This window comes from Cyprinodon tularosa, unplaced genomic scaffold, assembly GCF_016077235.1.
Source record: "Cyprinodon tularosa strain WSP-4 unplaced genomic scaffold, ASM1607723v1 ctg1536, whole genome shotgun sequence".
Lineage (NCBI taxonomy): Eukaryota > Metazoa > Chordata > Actinopteri > Cyprinodontiformes > Cyprinodontidae > Cyprinodon > Cyprinodon tularosa.
In genome coordinates, this window is record NW_024038371.1 from 830 (window position 1) to 20,620 (window position 19,791).

The 19,791-nt window shown below is 38.4% G+C and overlaps 1 protein-coding gene across 1 annotated transcript in view; it reads left to right on the forward strand.

Annotated features, from left to right (window-relative positions):
- Nucleotides 1-433: 433 nt before the first annotated feature.
- LOC119779945 overlaps nt 434-19,791 on the forward strand; it is a gene marked incomplete at its 5' end in the record, with an annotated part of 36,354 nt that continues 16,996 nt past the window's right edge. The window contains 12 exons of the mRNA XM_038279805.1: nt 434-549; nt 667-945; nt 1,043-1,138; nt 1,256-1,415; nt 12,867-12,982; nt 13,100-13,378; nt 13,477-13,572; nt 13,696-13,840; nt 18,110-18,216; nt 18,341-18,592; nt 18,710-18,805; nt 18,927-19,086. Coding sequence (XP_038135733.1) covers nt 434-549; nt 667-945; nt 1,043-1,138; nt 1,256-1,415; nt 12,867-12,982; nt 13,100-13,378; nt 13,477-13,572; nt 13,696-13,840; nt 18,110-18,216; nt 18,341-18,592; nt 18,710-18,805; nt 18,927-19,086 — 1,902 coding nt within the window. The remainder of the gene's footprint in view (nt 550-666; nt 946-1,042; nt 1,139-1,255; nt 1,416-12,866; nt 12,983-13,099; nt 13,379-13,476; nt 13,573-13,695; nt 13,841-18,109; nt 18,217-18,340; nt 18,593-18,709; nt 18,806-18,926; nt 19,087-19,791) is intronic.

A 19,791-nucleotide genomic window follows, 5' to 3' on the forward strand; every position in this document is an offset into this window, starting at 1 on the left:
TAGTAGTACATTCCCCTTTAACTTTGTGTTGAAAAGGCCCACTTGTCCCAAAGGACAACCACCTGGTTTAAAAATAATAAAAGATATTAACATACCCTATAAATAAAACAGCCTTCAGACATGACATGCCAGGTTCTTTCAGGAAATGTCTCAGCACTGCCACTGGAAATGAACAAGTTTGGCAATGGTAGAATTATTTTATAATTTTATAAAAGTAAACTGCTTTTTTTTAATTATAAAAATATTACTACTCTCTGGATTTGTCTCTCATAATCATGTAAGCTTGCTTGGTTTGAAACTATTTAACATTTGCATGATGTATTTTATACAGAAATCACAATCTGAGTTTATGTTTCAACCTTACACATTGAGCACTGAGTCCTGTTTAAGAAGACAGGAGGAAAATCTTGGTGACTTCTGTTTTAATTTCTAGGACCCCTCTACCCAACTGGTGGAAAAACAAGCTCTCAAGAGGATGATGGAAGCTCCACGTCAATTTCACTCCTTCCACCCTTTAACTATTTTGGCAAATTCTACTCTCAGACATATGTATGTTCAGATTATTTCTTAGATTCAAAGTAACTTTTCTTTTTAATTAACAAGATGACATTCAAACATTCATAAAAAAATATTAACATCATATAAATTGAGTAATTTTATTTGCAGGTGAACCACAATGGACATCTGACCTTTGAAACCCCATGGAGTAGTTTTACACCAGAACAGATTCCAATCTATGGAGGAAGAGACATAATTGCTCCTTACTGGACTGATTTAGACAATCGTGAAAGTGGTAACATCTACTATGTTCAGTACACCCATGGCTCTATTCTCCAACAAGTTACCCAGGACATCAACTTGTACTTCCCAGAACTTAACTTCCATGCCAACTGGATATTTATTGCAACATGGCATAAAGTTCCCTATTATGCAATGCCTGAAAGAGTAAGGAAATGTATTTGATGTTATATTTGGAATGAAAAGACATAAACTATGTTTAATCTGTGTCGCCAATTCTAAAATCTAACTTTTTTTTTCATAGCAAAACACCTTCCAGGCAGTCTTGGTTTCGAATGGGAAATATTCATTTGTGATACTGAATTATGGATCCCTTGCGACTAAAAACCACTCTGTAGAGGTTAGGGGATTTCCGTTAAGATGCATACAACATGTTTTTTTCACCTTTTCTTGGCTACAGCCTTTCTTAAGTACCAGTGTTTGTTTTTTGTTTTTTTTGTAAACTTGCTATTTCTAGGCTGGATATGACACAGCATATTCCTGTCACCACTTCAACATTCTTGGATCGTTCTCTAATAACACAGTTCCAAAAGTCACACTTTTAAGCCTTGGTAGTAACGTCAATGTATCCGGTCGCTGGGCTTTCCGTGTAGATGATGATTCAATGGACTACAATGGTAAGAACAAATAATTATTAAATATATTTCTTTATGAGAATTACAGCATGTATTATAGTAATTAAGAAAAACTCCAGTCTGTGTCACACTGCATCTGTGCCCTTCGCGCCCCTATCACACAGAACCCCTCATTGATGCCCAACCCTACACTTCAGACACAACCATGCAAAACTTTCAGAATAAACACAGAATACACCACAAAAAAATCCTTTATTTGTTGACACACCAAAACATTACAGCAAAAAATGGAAAACACCATGAACAGAACTCAACTTTTTTGGGGGAAATTGACTACCATGGCCTTTTTAATAACACAGCTCAATATACATTTCAAAATAAATGCCTTACTGTATATACTAAGTATGTAACTATTAAGCCTATAATAGTGAAAAAGACTGCCTTAAAAGTCAGTACTGTAAAAGAAAGCTCTGTGTTTACTCCTTTAAGTTTTGTAGTTTTTAATATATACATATCAGTCAGATATTTATATGTGGAGAAGCGAGCTGATTGGTCAGTGCTGTCATCTGTAAATGTAAGCAATTTTTGTGGTCCGAGTAAGATTGCAATTTTTCTCGAAATTATATATAAATATACATATATATATATATATATATGTTGTGATTTTATGTTCTTTTCTATTCCCAGCCCGCTGGGAATTTATATGTGTATGTGTATGTGTATATATATATATATATATATATATATATATATATATATATATATATATTATTTTTGTTATATATAGTGTTGGATAAGTTACTTTAAAAATGTAATCCGTTAGGAACAGTTACAAGTTACCTTGTTTAAAATGTAATTGTAGTGTAACTTTCTCAATTACTTTTAAAAAGTAATGCAACTATTTACTTTTGATTACTTTTTGATTACTTTAAGGTTTTAATGAGTATTGACCCATGTTCAGCATTTAATTTTTGAGAACTGAATGTGAACCTTAAAAAAGCACTAAGCTGAGAGGGAACTGCTGACAGGCAATCACAGGATGTCCACAAGAAGAGATGCCAGCTCCAGGCATGTAAGATTTTCTCAGACTCCTCTCATCGGGCCATACTCTTTTCTGTTCATCCTCCCCCAGGCTCTCCCATTTATGCAGTTTGCAGACTAACACAAGCAGGTTCAGAAACCACTTCTTTCCTACAGCGGTCACCTTATTGAACTCTTCCCAAAGACCAGTCTTTCCTTCCTGTCACATGCTTGTCAGGAGGCCAAGCAGTCTTGGAGGTGGGACCCAAACTGGTTGACAGAAGAACATGCTTTGAAGAGTTTTCAGCAGACAAAATTTTAATTTCTTCTTGTGCAGGACATCAACAAAACCACACCAACCAAGAACAATGGCAGACATGTTTCTTAAATAGAGGAGGAACTAAATTGGAAGAAACCATTTTTAAAAAGACTGTTCAGCTTCACAATAAGAAGAAAAGGAAATTTTGGTTTAAACAAACAACTAATTAAGAAATACTTTTACCAATAAATACAGAAACAAATATATTAATTCAATCCAAACAAATACTCAAACTCAATAAAGAAAATACCATACATCAGATCAACCTCCCCCCTCTTCAATTATCTAATGGTACAGTCCTGTACACACCTGCTTGGAGAGTGAAACAGCAGAGGTGAGTATTTCAAAATATTTTAAATATTTAATGTCCCTTTTATAAATAAACAAAAAAATATATATATATTTTAAAGTGAAATCAATTTACCTTTTTACAAAAATAAAAAAAAGATGTGGCCAACCAAAGAACCAAAACCCAAACAAATATAAACCAATGTAGAAAACCAGATCCTGTGTTTAGCTGCTACTATGGCCAATATACAATTAACAATGGCTCATTGTTACATCTCCTCCCCCCTTCTCCCAAGAATAAAGTACTTCAATTTTCATGTACCCGGGAAAGACAGTCTGCCACCAGGTTTGCCTTTCCTGACCTATAGTGAATAGTGAAGTCATAAGGCTGAAGTGACAAATACCACCCTGTGAGACGAGTGTTCGATTCTTTCATCCTCTTGAGCCACTGCAGAGCCCGATGGTCAGTTTCCAGGTAGAAGTGACGTCCTAAGAGGTAGTACTTCAGGGAACTAATTGCCCACTTCATGGCCAAGCACTCCTTTTCCACAGTCGAGTAACGTGTCTCTCGATCCAAAAGTTTCCGGCTCAGGAACAGTACTGGCTTTCTTTGTCCATCCACGTCCTGCAAAAGCACAGCTCCCAGGCCAACTGCTGAAGCATCAGTTTGAAGAATGAATGAATTATTGAAATCAGGGGTGTGAAGAACAGACTCACTTGTTATGGCCATCTTCAGGTCTTTAAAGGCCCTGTCACAGTCCTCGGTCCATTTCACTTTCGTTGGTGCTGAAGCCTTTGTGAGATTAGTTAACGCCGCTGCTCTGTCAGCAAAATGTGGAATAAATTTGCTGTACCAACCTACCAGTCCTAGGAATGCTCGAACCCTCTTTTTGGTGCTTGGAACAGGATAGGAGTGGATGGCATCCACCTTTCCAACTCGAGGCTTTATAACACCTTGACCAACAATATGGCCCAGATACTCCACTTCACTTTTTGCTAAGGAGCATTTGCCAGGATTGATTGTAAGCCCAGCATTTTTTAGCAGCCGAAGAACCTGCTGAAGGTGAGTAACATGGTCCTCCCATGTCTGGCTAAAGATGACCACATCATCCAAATAGGCAGCAGCAAATTGTTGTACATCTCGAAGAATCTGGTCCATGAGTCTCTGAAATGTTGCTGGTGCCCCCTGTAGACCAAACGGCATCACCTTGAACTGGTACAAACCAAATGGTGTGGTGAAAGCTGTCAGTTCTTTAGTTTCTTGTGCCAAGGAGAGTTGCCAATAACCTTTGCTCAAGTCAATAGTGCTGATGAACTTTGAATTGCCAACCTTCTCCAACAACTCATCTATTCTTGGCATTGGGTATGACTGACACTTTGACATTGAGTTAAGATATCTGAAGTCAATACAGAATCTTAGAGAACCATCTTTTTTTGGAACCAAAACAATAGGACTACACCACTCACTTGTAGATTGTTCTATTACGTCCAGCTGCAACATCACCTCGACTTCCTCCTTGAGTTTCGGCAGCAGACGTTCAGGGATCCGATAGGACCTTCGGCGTGGTATAGCATCAGCTTTGAGATGAACTTTATGCTCAACCAGAGTAGTAAAACCCGGCCGTTCTGTGAAAAGGTCTGGGTCAAGCAATGCCTGGATCTCTCTCTGCTTACCAGGCTGAAGATGTGACAGATCCACTGTCATGGATTTCTGGTCTTTTCTTGGGAACTCCTGTTCTCTGTCCTCTTCCGCTTCACAAATGAAGAGATGTGGCTGAGGTGAGTCCTGTTTCAACAGTTGGACCTGCTTGGATGAAGGACAGTGAAACTCCTTCAAAAGATTCACATGAAAACACTGATGTTTCTTCTGTTTATCTGGTGTGTGGAGTTCATACGTGACCTTACTCACACATCTTGTGATCTCATAGGGGCCATGCCATTTGGCCAGCAGCTTGTTGTCACTGGTGGGTAGAAGAAGCAAGACCTGCTGTCCAACCTGAAAAGTTCTCTGTCTGGCCTTTTTGTCATACCAGAGCTTCTGGTTAGCTTGTGCGGTCTTCATATGCTCCTGTGCTAGTGTCGTCATCCGCTGCAACCTGTCTCTCATCTGAAGAACATAGGCAACCACGTTGTCCTGTTGAGATGTCGGAGTCTCCCAGTGATCTTTCAAAAGATCCAGTGGTCCTCTGACTTGGCGACCATAGAGAAGTTCGAAAGGAGAGAAACCTGTGGATGCTTGTGGAACCTCCCGGTATGCGAACAAAAGATATGGCAGCCACTGGTCCCAGTCAGAGCCTGTTTGGGAGACAAACTTCCGCAGCATGTTTTTTAGAGTCTGATTGAATCTCTCCACCAGCCCATCCGTCTGGGGATGATATGGGGTGGACCTAATACCCTTAATACCTAACAGCCCATAAACCTGCTGCAGCAGTTTTGATAAAAAGTTTGTGCCACAGTCAGTCAGGATTTCTCTGGGTATGCCCACTCTCGAAAACAGCTGGATCAAACAGTTAGCCACATGCCTAGCAGTGATAGATCTAAGAGGAAATGCTTCAGGGTAACGAGTGGCATAGTCACAAATAACGAGGATATATCTATGGCCAGATGAGCTTTTCTCAAGGGGCCCTACTATATCCATTCCAATTCTGTCAAATGGAGTAGCAATTAGCGGCAATGGCTGAAGTTGGGCCCGTGGTACCCCCCTAGGAGATGTTAGCTGGCAAGTTTGACATGTAGCACAAAACTCTTTCAGTTGTATGTACATACCAGGCCAAACAAACCTACTGGCTATCCTTCTGAGGGATTTCTGAAATGCTAGATGACCTGCCCATGGAACAGAATGACCAAGCTCCATTACTTTCTGTGTTAAACATTGTGGTAATGCCAAAGCCTCAATCATGCCCTGTCTTTGATAGAGAATGCCATTTTTAATTATATATGTAGTATCTGCTAGACAATCTGCTGTGTGTAGTTTGTCACCCTCTAACTCTGTAACTTTATCAAACCAAACTTTTAGTTTTGGATCAGCCCTTTGAAGTGCAGCAACATCTGAGGGAATTTCAAAATCTATGGCCTCACTTGGTTCTTTAATAACTTCACACCGGTTTTTTGATGAAACCAAAAACTTCTCCCTCCTCTTTTGTGCTCTGGTCTAGAGTTGGAAAAAGATTGTCTATTCTTATTCGGTCTTGAAACACCAGGTTTAGAAAAAGGTTTTCTGAAATTACAGTGGGACCTATTTTGAATTTGTCCACCCCCATCACCCCCATAGGACTTACTGCTTCCAGTGAAACGGCTGTCACTGTAGAAGGCTGAACTGTGGCTCCCGGTCCTGGCAGACAGGAACACCTCTGCAAGTTGAGCAGCTTCTTCAGCAGACTTGGGGTCCCTTTCACGTATCCAAATCTCCATCTCTGGGTTCATCATTCTCAGGAACTGTTCCAGAATCAGAAGTTCTGAGATGTCTTTCACTGTAGAAGTATCAGGCTTCACCCATTTATTAAAAAGGTCTTTTAGTCTGACATACAGTTCACGTGGGGTTTCACCAGGATTGATGTCCAGTGCACGAAACCGTTTCCTGTATGTGTCACGTGTGATTTCATACTTTGCCAAAATCACCTCTTTGACCTTCTCATAATTGGCTGAGTCATCAAAGTCCATTAGAACATATGCACTTCTTGCTCTACCAGTGAGCAGGGGAACAAGCTGAACTGCCCATTCATCTTTTGGCCAACCGCAGACTGTAGCTATTCTTTCAAAAGTCATCAAATAATGTTCAATGTCATCTTCTGGTGATAATGGCAGGATCTTAGGCTGTTTGGGTAACCTTAACACTCTTTGAATGGGTGGGTCTTTCTGTCGATCACGTGCAGATACTTCATAATCAGCACCATCAGAATCATCATCTTCAGTGTCTTCAGTTTCATCATCATCAGCAGTTACTTGTGGCCCAGTACTTTTGTCAACATCATCTCTCAGTTGTCTCACCTGAGCTTGAATCTGCTGGAACTGATGTTTCAGTGACTTCATCATTTTTTCTTGCCGTGTGGACTCCTTTTCCAGTTGTTCATCTCTGGAAGCCTGGGATTGGATTAGAGACTTTACCAGACTGGTTAATTCCTCCAATTTATCAGGATTGCTGTCTTCTGCTGCTGGTGCTCCCTGCTGCTCATCAGAGGGAACTGGTTCACCAACATCTGGTCCCTCTTGGTGCTCCACCTTCTTTCCACCTCGCGGCATAATTTAGCATGTAGTTTCAAACCGTAGCTTCTGACACCACTTGTCACATGCTTGTCAGGAGGCCAAGCAGTCTTGGAGGTGGGACCCAAACTGGTTGACAGAAGAACATGCTTTGTAGAGTTTTCAGCAGACAAAATTTTAATTTCTTCTTGTGCAGGACATCAACAAAACCACACCAACCAAGAACAATGGCAGACATGTTTCTTAAATAGAGGAGGAACTAAATTGGAAGAAACCATTTTTAAAAAGACTGTTCAGCTTCACAATAAGAAGAAAAGGAAATTTTGGTTTAAACAAACAACTACTTAAGAAATAATTTTACCAATAAATACAGAAACAAATATATTAATTCAATCCAAACAAATACTCAAACTCAATAAAGAAAATACCATACATCAGATCAACCTCCCCCCTCTTCAATTATCTAATGGTACAGTCCTGTACACACCTGCTTGGAGAGTGAAACAGCAGAGGTGAGTATTTCAAAATATTTTAAATATTTAATGTCCCTTTTATAAATAAACAAAAAAATATATATATATTTTAAAGTGAAATCAATTTACCTTTTTACAAAAATAAAAACAAGATGTGGCCAACCAAAGAACCAAAACCCAAACAAATATAAACCAATGTAGAAAACCAGATCCTGTGTTTAGCTGCTACTATGGCCAATATACAATTAACAATGGCTCATTGTTACACTTCCCCTCTATCCATACCTTTCTTTACCATCCCAACATTTGTACAGTGTTCCTCTTCAATTCGCACCTGTACAGCCCTATCTACAATATCGAAGTTTCACTACTGCTCTCTAATTAGAGTATCTTAGTGGCACACATCAGATTGAACTATCTGGAAATTAAAGATGATAATAAAGTTAAAGCTGATATATTTTTCAGATTTTTATTTTAAAAAATATACTGTAGTTGACTGTTTTAATTAGTGTTTGGCTATGTAAAACAAATTGCTAATCTTGGCCACATGAGCTCTCTATGGCCAAGAACCTTGAAAATCACTCATGCTCTTTTTATTTTTTTTTTTTATTTTTTTTTTTTTTAAAACACTTCTGCTTAGCCACTTGGCTAGTCCCTTTCCATCACACACTGCTTGTTGGTAGGTGGGTAGCTTTCATTTTACTAATTTACATACAGCATTTGGCTTAAGTGAGTTGGGATTTACAGATGCTATTTTTACTTGCATACTGCAGGAGGGAAATTAGTGATTCACCTGAATGTGAGTTCTCAGGTTGGTGTTGGATGTCCTGGACGTTGACAACAGTTTTTTTGTTTGTTTTTTTATTGCAAAGCAGACATCTGTACACTTATTTTTTTTATCTGAGGATTCAACAAGTTTCATAATCTCTGAAGATAAGGCCATGGTGTGGTAGGGACAGTTGGGTGCTCTTCTGGCTCTGCTCCTGTCTCCTCCTCCATCCTGTGTGTGTGGCTCTGTGTGTGTGCGTGTGTCTATGTGTGTCATTCTTTGAGTTCCACTGCCGTGCGCATGCACGTGTTTTGGTAGATACACACAGAAGAGGCAGAATAGAGGCTCATGCGTGAATGTCCAATGAATAACTCTGTTGTTTCAAAATAGAAAACCTGGTTTCATTTCTTAGTTATGCCCTGGATTTTGTAGCGTTTGTGGACGCTACTTCGCTACTTGATCAAAGCAATAACGTCACTACAGGAAAGTTACTTGATAAATAAAGCAGCGACGCTACGGTCAAGCTACTGGAAAATGTAGTTAAACTAATAGCTTCGCTACATGAAGCGGCGCTACTGCCCATCACTGTTTGATGCGCTACTTGAGCTGAAATAGAACCGTCTGCACGCTTGCTGTTCCTCAAGGAGGCTCCACCAGCACAGGATGGATCATCAGAGTGGCAAATATGATAGAGACAAGGAGCCGTAGCAGGAAACGGCGATACAGGGCGCAGAGCAATAAAAATATCATTACATATTTCGCAAAGGTTTTTCTTTATATTTTTTAAAAAATGTAACTAAAAAAAAAAAATGTAACTATATTTGTAATTCTTAATATTTTCGGTAGTAACTGTTACTGAATTACATATTTTCTCATATGTCTCAGAGGGAGACATATAAAAAGAAGCAGGGGTACAAAAAAGCAAGTGTAAACCAGCTCCACACGACCCTGAGTATATTAATCACAAACACTAAAAGCAGCAGGTTGAATGTCAAAAGAAAGTGTTGTTTCCATTCATAGGGTTTACTCTCTTTTCATCAATAGAAGGTGGGTCTGTCTCTACTCAAAAGGCCAAAGGTTTGCCCTAGTCCAGCCTTGATTAAGTCCCAAGACATTTAAATTAATCAAACACATTTTTTTAATCTATGCTATTTAAACCCAATTCTTAAATATAACGTTAGTACTTTTTTGTTTACTTGACATTTGTTTGTGTGAAGAAATAAAGTCAATTCTAACTTGATTAACTGTTATCATTTATCCAACCCTGTTACAGTCAACTTTTTTACTTCCTACACCTTTAGTCTAATATGTTTTTTTAAACAAACAGTATGTTTGTTACAGACAAGTAGAAAACATTAAATTATTATATAATGTTTATGTTAAAGTGCATTTTCAGCTAGTACAATGAGTAACCACCTTCTATTTGACTGTCAAAACATGTTGACTTAGAATCAGATTAAGTCAACTTACAATAAGTGCTTTTACCTGGGGAGCAATCAGGGGTTAGGGGCTAGCTCAGAGACCCAGAGTGGCAGTCTGTGGGAGTGGGGCTCGAATTCAGAACCTCAGGATTCCAAGCTCTATGCCCTTACTACTAGGCCACCAGTACCCTAAATGGGTTTCCATGCCCAAGGTGGGAAAATATATTTTCTAAGAAGTTGAAATTGTACCTCTTTAGATTCAGTGCTAAAAAAAAACTATATATTTTTTTTGGCATACTTACTGACAAACTGAGATGCCAAAGCCCTCCAAACTCAAAAAGCAACCCCTGAAAAAGCACTGGATATATTTTTTAAGAAGGAATCGCCTCACCTCTGTGTGGCTCCAGCTGTGGGGTTGGTCTATGAGTAGCGACCCACGAGCGATACCAGATCAGAGAAGGGCAAGAAATATCATTTGTAAAGGAAAGCCTGTGTTTACACCTTTTAGCTTCATCTCCCCGATTCTCCCTGACAAATGACAGGCAGGTATTATTAGGGTTTAAAGGAAACACATATCAATATAAATGAATCCTAAAAATGCTCTACAAAATTAAACATCATATTTGACAAAGCTGATTATAGCAATACAGGACTAAACATTATAAACAGAAATTAGCAGTTTTTTTTTTTTATTAAATCTCACTTTGACCTTTTCGATACACAATACTCTAAATATAAATGTCAGTTTTCAACAGTAACTATGCAAATATTAAGCCTATTATATTAGCCAGTTTAATACTGCACTATTAAAGCGTTGATCCATTGCTGCTTAGTTATGGTGCGCCGAGTGGCTAAAGTTGTACCCAAAGATCTCCTTGCTCTACAAAGTTGTTCCAGCCAGATGAGCCATTTATGAACAAATCCATTTATTCCATATGAATAACAACAAGTGACCTCTAGTCATGTGTAAAATTTTTTCACACAATATACTGTCATGATGGGTCTCTAGTGTATAAACCCACATGCAGAACACCACAGAAACGGGGTAAAAGTTTAACAGTTTATTAAAGGTTGAGCACACAGAATTACAAGAGCTGGTTCAGGTACAGGTCCGGGACAGCAATCACTGAGAATCTTGATGAGGTTCAGACAGATCACTGGAGAGGGGGAACCAATTGGGTCCAGAGACAGTGGGTTCAGCAGAGAGCTCAGCAGCAGCAGCAGCGTCTAGCTTCAGACTAGAGAGTTTCAGACCTTGAATTGATGTCCTAGCTCTCCCATGAGAGCTGGCTGGGGAATCCAGACTGATTGTCTTCAGGTTTGGCTTCCTAGGGCAGGCAGGCAGGTTTCCAAGCTAGCTCCTCCAGAGCTAAAGACTTCAGTCGGACTTTCCTGTGAGCAAAGAAGACAGAGGCTGGTTAGAATCTGGTTACTCTCTAGAGCAGACAGAGATTCTAAACGTTAACAGAGGCTCAGGTTCCGCTAACCAAAACTGGTCAACACTCCGGCGAGGAAGACAGGTCTGGCTGCTGCTTATGTAGGAGGTGCCCTGATGGGCTGATGATCCTCAGGTGTGCTGGAGGCCCCAGCCCAGGAGACCCACAGTGCTCTCTGCTGGAGACAGGTGGCAGATCTCCAGATCCCAACAGTAACCCAAGTCCCAACAGAATAACATACAACAGGAGGGGATTCTCGGCGCCCTCTGGAGGGCAAGCCTCTGGATCCCAACATATACATTATTTTCTATATTATGGTGGTTTTAAGAGAATTGAAGTAAAGAACAATGGGTCCTACTAAAATACTTGTATCTTAAATATACTGTAAACTAAGAATTTCACAACTGTTTGTTCTCTGCAGTTCAAGTAAATAAAATGTAGAACTAATAAGTTACTAGTTTACTGGTACTAATACAGGAACCAGTGCAATCGAATCCCATGCAAACTACACTGAATATTTTGTAATAGGCTAAGGATTTAAAGCCTTAACTCACTACGGTATTTTTTTTATTTTTTTTTACAATTGACAAAACAGCTAAACAATTAAGATCTTCTAGGAGGCTGTAGATTCTATATAAATTTACCATGACACAAGACGGCACTTCTCTGGATGTTTAATTATGGGGAATATGATGGAAATTAGGTTTTTAAAGTATTCAATGGAACAAAATAAGGATAAATAAGAGTAATAAAACTAATCCTGGATAACTAAGTTGTTCTGTACATCCTCTCTGTGTCTTGTGGTTGGTCTTTTCTTTGCTGTCTGATCTTTTTAGAAAAAAAAAGCAATGGTTCTTTTTCTTTTTGTGGATCTCCTATGGGTTTGTGAGGCATACCTGAAAAGCTTTAAGAATTAAGATATTTGTGTTGGTTTAATTAGTCCTCAATTCCAACGGGGGATTATTCAAATAGAGCAATAATTATTTAACTTGTGAGCAAAAACTGAGCAAAAAACTGGCAGTAAATCAGGTGTAAAAACTAAAGCAAACTAGGAGTAAAGCAAAAAAAAAAAAAACACTAGGTATAGAGAAAACAAACCATTTGATGTCAATTTGATGTGATCTTACAGTCTCCACATCTATATTTAAAGATAATTGCTGTTTATTCTATTCATATCTGGCACATTGAATAGGGAGGCTGGTGCAAAAATGCCGGCTGGGTATGAACCTGGCATGTCATTGTTTTTTAGCATTAAGGTTGTGTTGAAATCACTGACTAGATTTTTATAAGCATGGTATTTCTATATATAAATAAGTGAAAAAGGAGTTGAATTTTAACGCCCGTCATTTTTTTAGCATGAAATATTGGAGATAGGCAGTGAGAGCACATGAAGAGACATGAGTCTCATGCCCAATGGGTGAGAGTTGACAGCCCTGTTTACATTTAATGAAATATTTCCTATAGAAATGTAGCGCCTGGTGGCATGTTCCAACTTTAAACACTGAAGACTAGATGCTGTTTAAGAACTCCGGAAGACAATCTTGGTGATCTCTGTTGTGCTTTTTAGGACCCCTGTACCCAATTGGAGGAACAACAAGCCCTCGAAATCTTAATGGAAGCTCCCCAGGAATTAAACTCCTCCAAACCTTTAACTATTTTGGAAGATCTTATCCTCAGATTTATGTATGTTCACATTATTTGTTACAATTTAAGTCATTTTTTCTAGCACTTTTTTAAACAATATTCAAACATTCACTAGAATAAAAAAAAAACATCTAATTTGAGTTTTTTTATTTTTAGGTGAATCACAATGGACATCTGACCTTTGACCACCCATGGAGTAGTCATTCACCAAAGCAGTTTCCTATGTATGGAGGCAGAGATATCATAGCTCCTTACTGGACTTATTTAGACAATCGTGCAAGTGGTAACATCTACTATGTTCAGTATACCAACGGCTCTATTCTCCAACAAGTTACCCAGGACATCAACTTGTACTTCCCAGAACTTAACTTCAATGCCAGCTGGATCTTTATTGCAACATGGCATAAAGTTCCATATTATTCAATGCCTGAAACAGTAAGGAAATCTCTTTGATATGTGATTTTTGGAATTAAAATATATACACTATGTTTAACCTGCATAACGGTTCTAAAAAAATGACCCTTTTTCCACAGCAAACAACCTTCCAGGCAGTCTTGGCTTCCAATGGGAATTACTCATTTGTGTTGCTGAATTATGGGTGTATTGCATCGGCACAGTTCCTTATGGAGGTCGGAGGATTTCAGTTTAATGCATACAAACATTTTTATTCGCCTGATCTTGGCTCCAGCTTGAGTCTATTTTCTTAAGTATGACTGGCCCTTTTTTTGTTTTAAATAATCGGTTTTTTCCAGGCTGGATATGACACAACTGATTCCTGTCACCACTTTACCATCTTTGGATCATTTTCTAAGAAAAAACTCCCAAACAGAAGTAGTAACGTCAATGTAAATGGTCGCTGGGCTTTCCGTGTAGATAATGGTTCATGGTACTGCAGTGGTAAGAAGAAGTCATAACTCAACATACAACCTTAAAAGAATTACAATATGTATTAGGGGAATAAGGGAAGACTCTATACAAACTCTAGAGAACAAGGACAATTGAAAGGATGCAATTAATGCTTTACAGTTGCTAGGTTTATTCTTCATTTTTGAGCCTTTTATTAAGGCTCAAAAAGGATTCTTTTATTACTATTCTGTCATAGCATAATAATAAATAGTTGGTCTGAACCTATACTGAAGACATAGCCATGTTAGACCTTCAGAATTAATAACAGAATACTTCAACAAAAAAAACTTTATATTCTGACAAAACATATTACACTAAAGAATAAAAAAATATGATCAGAATTTCAAAGATTTTGGAAAACTGACCCCCATGGCCTTTAAAACACAACTCACTGAAATAGAGGCAAGGCAAATTTATTTTTATAGCACAATTAAGTACAAAGACAATACAATAGTGCTTTACATGATTAAAATATAGGAAAATATAACATAATCAAAGCAAGTAGGAATGAAATAAGAAAATAGATTAAAAAAATAATAATAAAAAATGCAGACTCCAACAATGATGTCTTTACCAACTTCTGTCAACCCTGTTGACTTTATAGGTCCTAGGACCTATTTATTTCAAACACAACATTTTTTCAAACCACAAGATCCCTGACCTTGACACAATATGATACCCACAAGATCCCTGATCCTGACACCACAAGATCCCTGACCTTGACACAATATGATACCCACAAGATCCCTGATCCTGACACCACAAGATCCCTGACCTTGACACAATATGGTACCCACAAGATCCCTAATCTTGACACAATATGATACCCACAAGATCCCTGATCCTGACACAAGATCCCTGACCTTGACACAATATGGCCCCCACAAGATCCCTGGTCTTGACACAATACGATACCCACAAGATCCCTGACCTTGACACAATATGATACCCACAAAATCCCTGATCTTGACACAATATGACACCCACAAGATCCCTGATATTGACAGCCACAAGATCCCTGATCCTGACACAATATGACAGCCACAAGATCCCTGATCTTGACACAGTGTAACAGCAAAAAATGCAGAAACAAAAAAGATTATTAAAAACAGTTGGACTAAAGAAAATAAAATAGTTGAACTAACAATCTTTCAGTTGAACTGCTTAACTAGAACAGTCGAAGGCAATCCTAAACAAATGTGTTTTTAGTCTTGATTTAAAGGAACTCAGGCTTTCCGCACTTTTACAGTTTTCTGGAAGTTTGTTCCAGATAAGTGGAGCATAGGAACTAAATGCTGCTTCTCCATTTAGTTCTTGTTCTAGGTATGCAGAGTAGGCTGGAGCCAATAGACCTGAGTGGTCTGGAGGGTTGATACACTGATAGCAAGTCTGTGATGTATTTAGGTGCTAAGCCATTCAGAGATTTATAGACTAACAGAAGTATTTTAAAGTCTATTCTCTGAGATACAGGGAGCCAGTGTAAGGACTTTAGAACTAGGGTGATGTGCTCTACTTTCTTAGTCTTAGTGAGGACATGGGCAGCAGCGTTCTGGCAGACTTGTGAAAACACCGTTGCAGTAATCAATTCGACTAAAAATAAAAGCATGATTTAGTTTTTCCAGATCATGCTGAGACATTAGTCCTTTAATCCTGGAAATGTTCTTCAGGTGATAGAAGGCCGACCTTGTAATTGTCTTTAAATGCTTTTGGAGGTTCAAGCCTGAATCCAGCACTACACCTAGATTTCGGGCCTGGTCAGTGGTTACTAGCTGAAGCGACTGAAGCTGTGTGCTAACTGTAGATCTCTCCTCTATTGGTCCAAAGATTATTATTTCAGTTTTGTTTTAATTCAGTTGAAAAAAATGATGGCACATGCAGGCATTGATTTCTTCTAAGCATTTACTCAGTGCTTGAATTGGTTCATAGTCACCTGGTGACATGGTGATGTAAAGCTGTGTGTCGTCCGCATAGTTATGGTAGCTGATGTTGTTTTTTATTAACTGAGCAAGAGGGAGCATGTAGATATTGAATAGGAGGGGACCCAGGATGGACCCTTGGGGAACCCCACATGTGATTTTTGTCATCTCTGATGTAAAGTTGCCTACTGATACAAAAAAGTCCCTGTCGTTTAAGTAGGATTTAAACCAGTTGAGAGCTGTACCAGAGAGGCTGACCCAGTTTTCCAGGCGCTCTAACAGGATGGAGTGATCTACAGTATCGAATGCTGCACTGAGGTCCAATAGTACCAGCACTGTGGTTCTTCCGCAGTCTGTATTTATACGGATGTCATTAAACACCTTGATAAGGGCGGTCTCTGTACTGTGGTGAGCACGGAAACCTGACTGGAAAATGTCAAAGCGGCTGGTCATACTTAAGAAAGTGTTTAATTGTTGAAACACTGCTTTTTCTATAATCTTACTTATAAAGGGGAGGTTTGAGATGGGCCTGTAGTTCTGGGGCAGTAGTTTGTCTAAATTGTTCTTTTTCAGGAGTGGTTTGATATTTGCTGTTCTTAGGGACTGCGGGAAAACACCTGACAGAAGGGACGTGTTTGTTATCTGAGTCAAATCAGGCAAAACTTTTTTAAAGAAAGCTGTGGGTAGAACATCAAGGCAGCAAGAGGATGAACTTAGCTGCTGAATGATTTCCTCTAAGCTTTTGTATTTTATTTGGCTGAATTGGGACATTTGGTCGAGATCAATTCCAGTTGGAGACAACTTTGGTACTGAACTTGATATAGATGTACAAACTGATCCTCTGATCTTTAGGATTTTCTCAGTAAAGAAATTTGCAAGTTCATTGCAGGCCCTGGTGGAGTGGAGTTCAGGAGCCACGGACACAGGAGGATTTGTTAACTTGTCAACTGTGGCAAATAACGCACGTGTATAATTAATGTTCTTGTTAATGATTTCAGAGAAGAAATCATTCTCCTGCATTTTTCAGTTGTAAGTTATATTTGTAAAGTCTCTCTTTATAGATGTCATAGTGAACCAGGAGTTTCGTCTTTCTCCACTGCGTTCAGCTTTTCGACACTACCTTTTTTTACTTCTAACTGCTGGAGCACTTCTCCAAGGAGATTTTTTCTTTCCGGAAAAGACTTTCACTTTAATTGGACCAATGCAGCTAATGATGTCTGAGACTTTAGACTGAAAGTTATCTACTAGCTCATCTATTGAGTTGCAGCCCAAGGTTTAAGTAGCAGAATAAGCTTGAGTGAAGGTTTCTGTGGCATTTTCCTTAAAGGTGGGTTTTCTTATGATGTCCCTTTGGCTAAATGAGTCACTGGAAATTATGCACTCAAAGGTAACAGAAAAGTGATCAGATAGGTAAACATCAGTAACACTGACTTTAGAAATCTTCAGACCTTTAGTGATGATCAAGTCTACAATATGTCCCTGTTTGTGCGTTGGTTGTTTAACATGTTAAGTTAAACCAAAGTTTCTAAGTGTGTCAAACTGTTCCTTTGCACTTCTGTCTTCAGGGTTGGAAACATGAAAGTTAAAGTCTCCCATAATAAATAAACAGTCATAATCAACGCATATCACAGACAGGAGGTCACTAAAATCATTAAAAAAGTTTGATGTGGACTTAGGAGGCCTGTAAACATTTAGAAACATTGTTTGTACCGGGCTCTTTACCTGGAGAGGCAGATGCTCAAAAGAGTCAAATTTTCCCACAAACACCTTTTTACACTTCAGTGAATCATTAAACAATGTTGCCACTCCTCCACCTTTCCTTTGCTGTCTGCTCTCGCAAAGAAAATTGTAGTTTGGAGGAGATTAAGAGTTAAAGAGAGTTAAGAGATAAGAAGAGTTAAGAGATAAAAAGGAGATAAAAGGACCAGAAAGTGCAAGCAAGCAGGGAGCAGAGAAAAGAGCATGTGCACACACAAAAGGAGCACACGCTCTGATCAGGCTTCACTTTCCTTATTAATTGTTTACCTATTACACTCATAATAGTGATTCTGTGCAATTTAATAACTGGAAATAAGTTTTTTTTTATCACTAAAGTTCCAAACAATATATCTAAAACACAACCATGTAAGACGTAAGATATAATACTCTAAAAAATAAAACACAGCATATTTGACACAGCAGATTAGTGTAGTACATAACTAATTAGAAACATAGCTCAACCATTTTTTTTTAGATTTGACTCTGGCCTTTTCAAAACACAGTCCACTAATTATTTCAAAATAAAAGCCTCACTTTTCCAAAGTACCCATGTACGTATCCTAAATATCTCTATTATACATTTTAGGACCCCTCTACCAATATGGACGAACTCGAGAAGATGATGGAAACGCCACACAAATTTTACTCCATACAACGTTTAACTATTTTAACAGATCTTACTCTCAAATTTATGTATGTATTCCTGAGACTTAATTTGCTTTTCTTTTTATTTAAGAAAATATTCAAACATTCATAAAAAAATTTAAATAAAAAATAATACACAATATGAGTGTTTTTTTTGTTTTGTTTTTTGCAGGTGAACCGCATTGGATATCTGACCTTTGTAGCACCAATGAGTAGTTACTCACCAGAACAGTTTCCAGTTGAAGGAGGCAGAGATACCATTGCTCCTTATTGGGCAGATTTAGACAAAAGTAAAAGTGGTAAATTCTACTCTGTTGAGTATACCCAAGGCTCTATTCTTCAACAAGTTTCCCAGGACATCAACTTGTACTTCCCAGAACTAAACTTTCTTGCCAACTGGATCCTTGTTGCAACATGGCTAAAGGTTCTATATTTTCCAGTGTCAGATAATATATTCAAAGTTATATTTAGAATGAAAATAAACTGTTTAATCTACATAGTTATTCAAACAATTACTCTTTTTTTTTTTTTTTTTTTATAGCAAACAGCTTTTCAGGCAGTCTTGGCTTCCAATGCAGAGTACTCATTTGTGATGCTGAATTATGGTTCCCTAGCATCCAAACCAGTCTCTGTAGAGGTTAGAGCTTTTCAGTTAAATTCATACAACATGTTTTTATTTTACTTTTTTTGCCCCTAACCAGTGTCTACTTTGTGACATATGGCTATTTCCTTTCCCTAATGTATCTGTTTCTTTCCAGGCTAGAAATAACATAAACCTTTTCTGTCACCACTTCACCATCATTGGATCATTCTCTGATAACACAATCCAAAACAGAACTCTTTTAAGCTCCAGAAGTAATGTCAATCTACCTGGTCGCTGGGCTTTCCGTGTGGATAATGGTTTTATGGACGACAATGGTAAGAAAAAAGTATTACTAAATATACATCTTTATGAGGATTAAAACGTGTTATGGGAATTCGGAGAAATATGTCTGTGTCACATGGTACAAAAGAAGGACCATTAAATAAGGTCAACTTCAGTCACACAGAACCCTATTGTGTCTGAACCTATACTTAAAAAAACGACCATGTCAGACTTTCATAATAGGACACAGAATACCAAAAAACCTTTATATTCTATATCACTAATTTGTCAGATAATATATTTAAAACCGAAACATGACAGACTTTCATAATAACATATAATAGTCTATAAAAATTATAGAAACACATAATATTTGACATGGCAGATTATTGAAATACAGGACTACTACATTATTTAGTTTTTTTATATGTCTGTCGCCTCTTCAAAGAACATGATGGATGGTTATAACTTCTGGGTCTGACCTTGTGCTAGAGTCCTGCACGGGTCGAGTTTTACCAACCCGCACCCGCCCGAACCCGTTACGATGACTACCGAACCCGACCCGTCACCCGCGGATATCTTCAAATTAAATCTGTACCCGACCCGACCCGTTGATATTTAACCCGCAACCCAACCCATTAACACATCAAGTAATAGGCTATAGTAGGCTGTGATGCAGAACAGTGCCATTAACACTGCAGCAGACGTGTATGCACTAACTGTGGCCTTTTTGGAGGGAAGCCCACACTGCCGGCAGG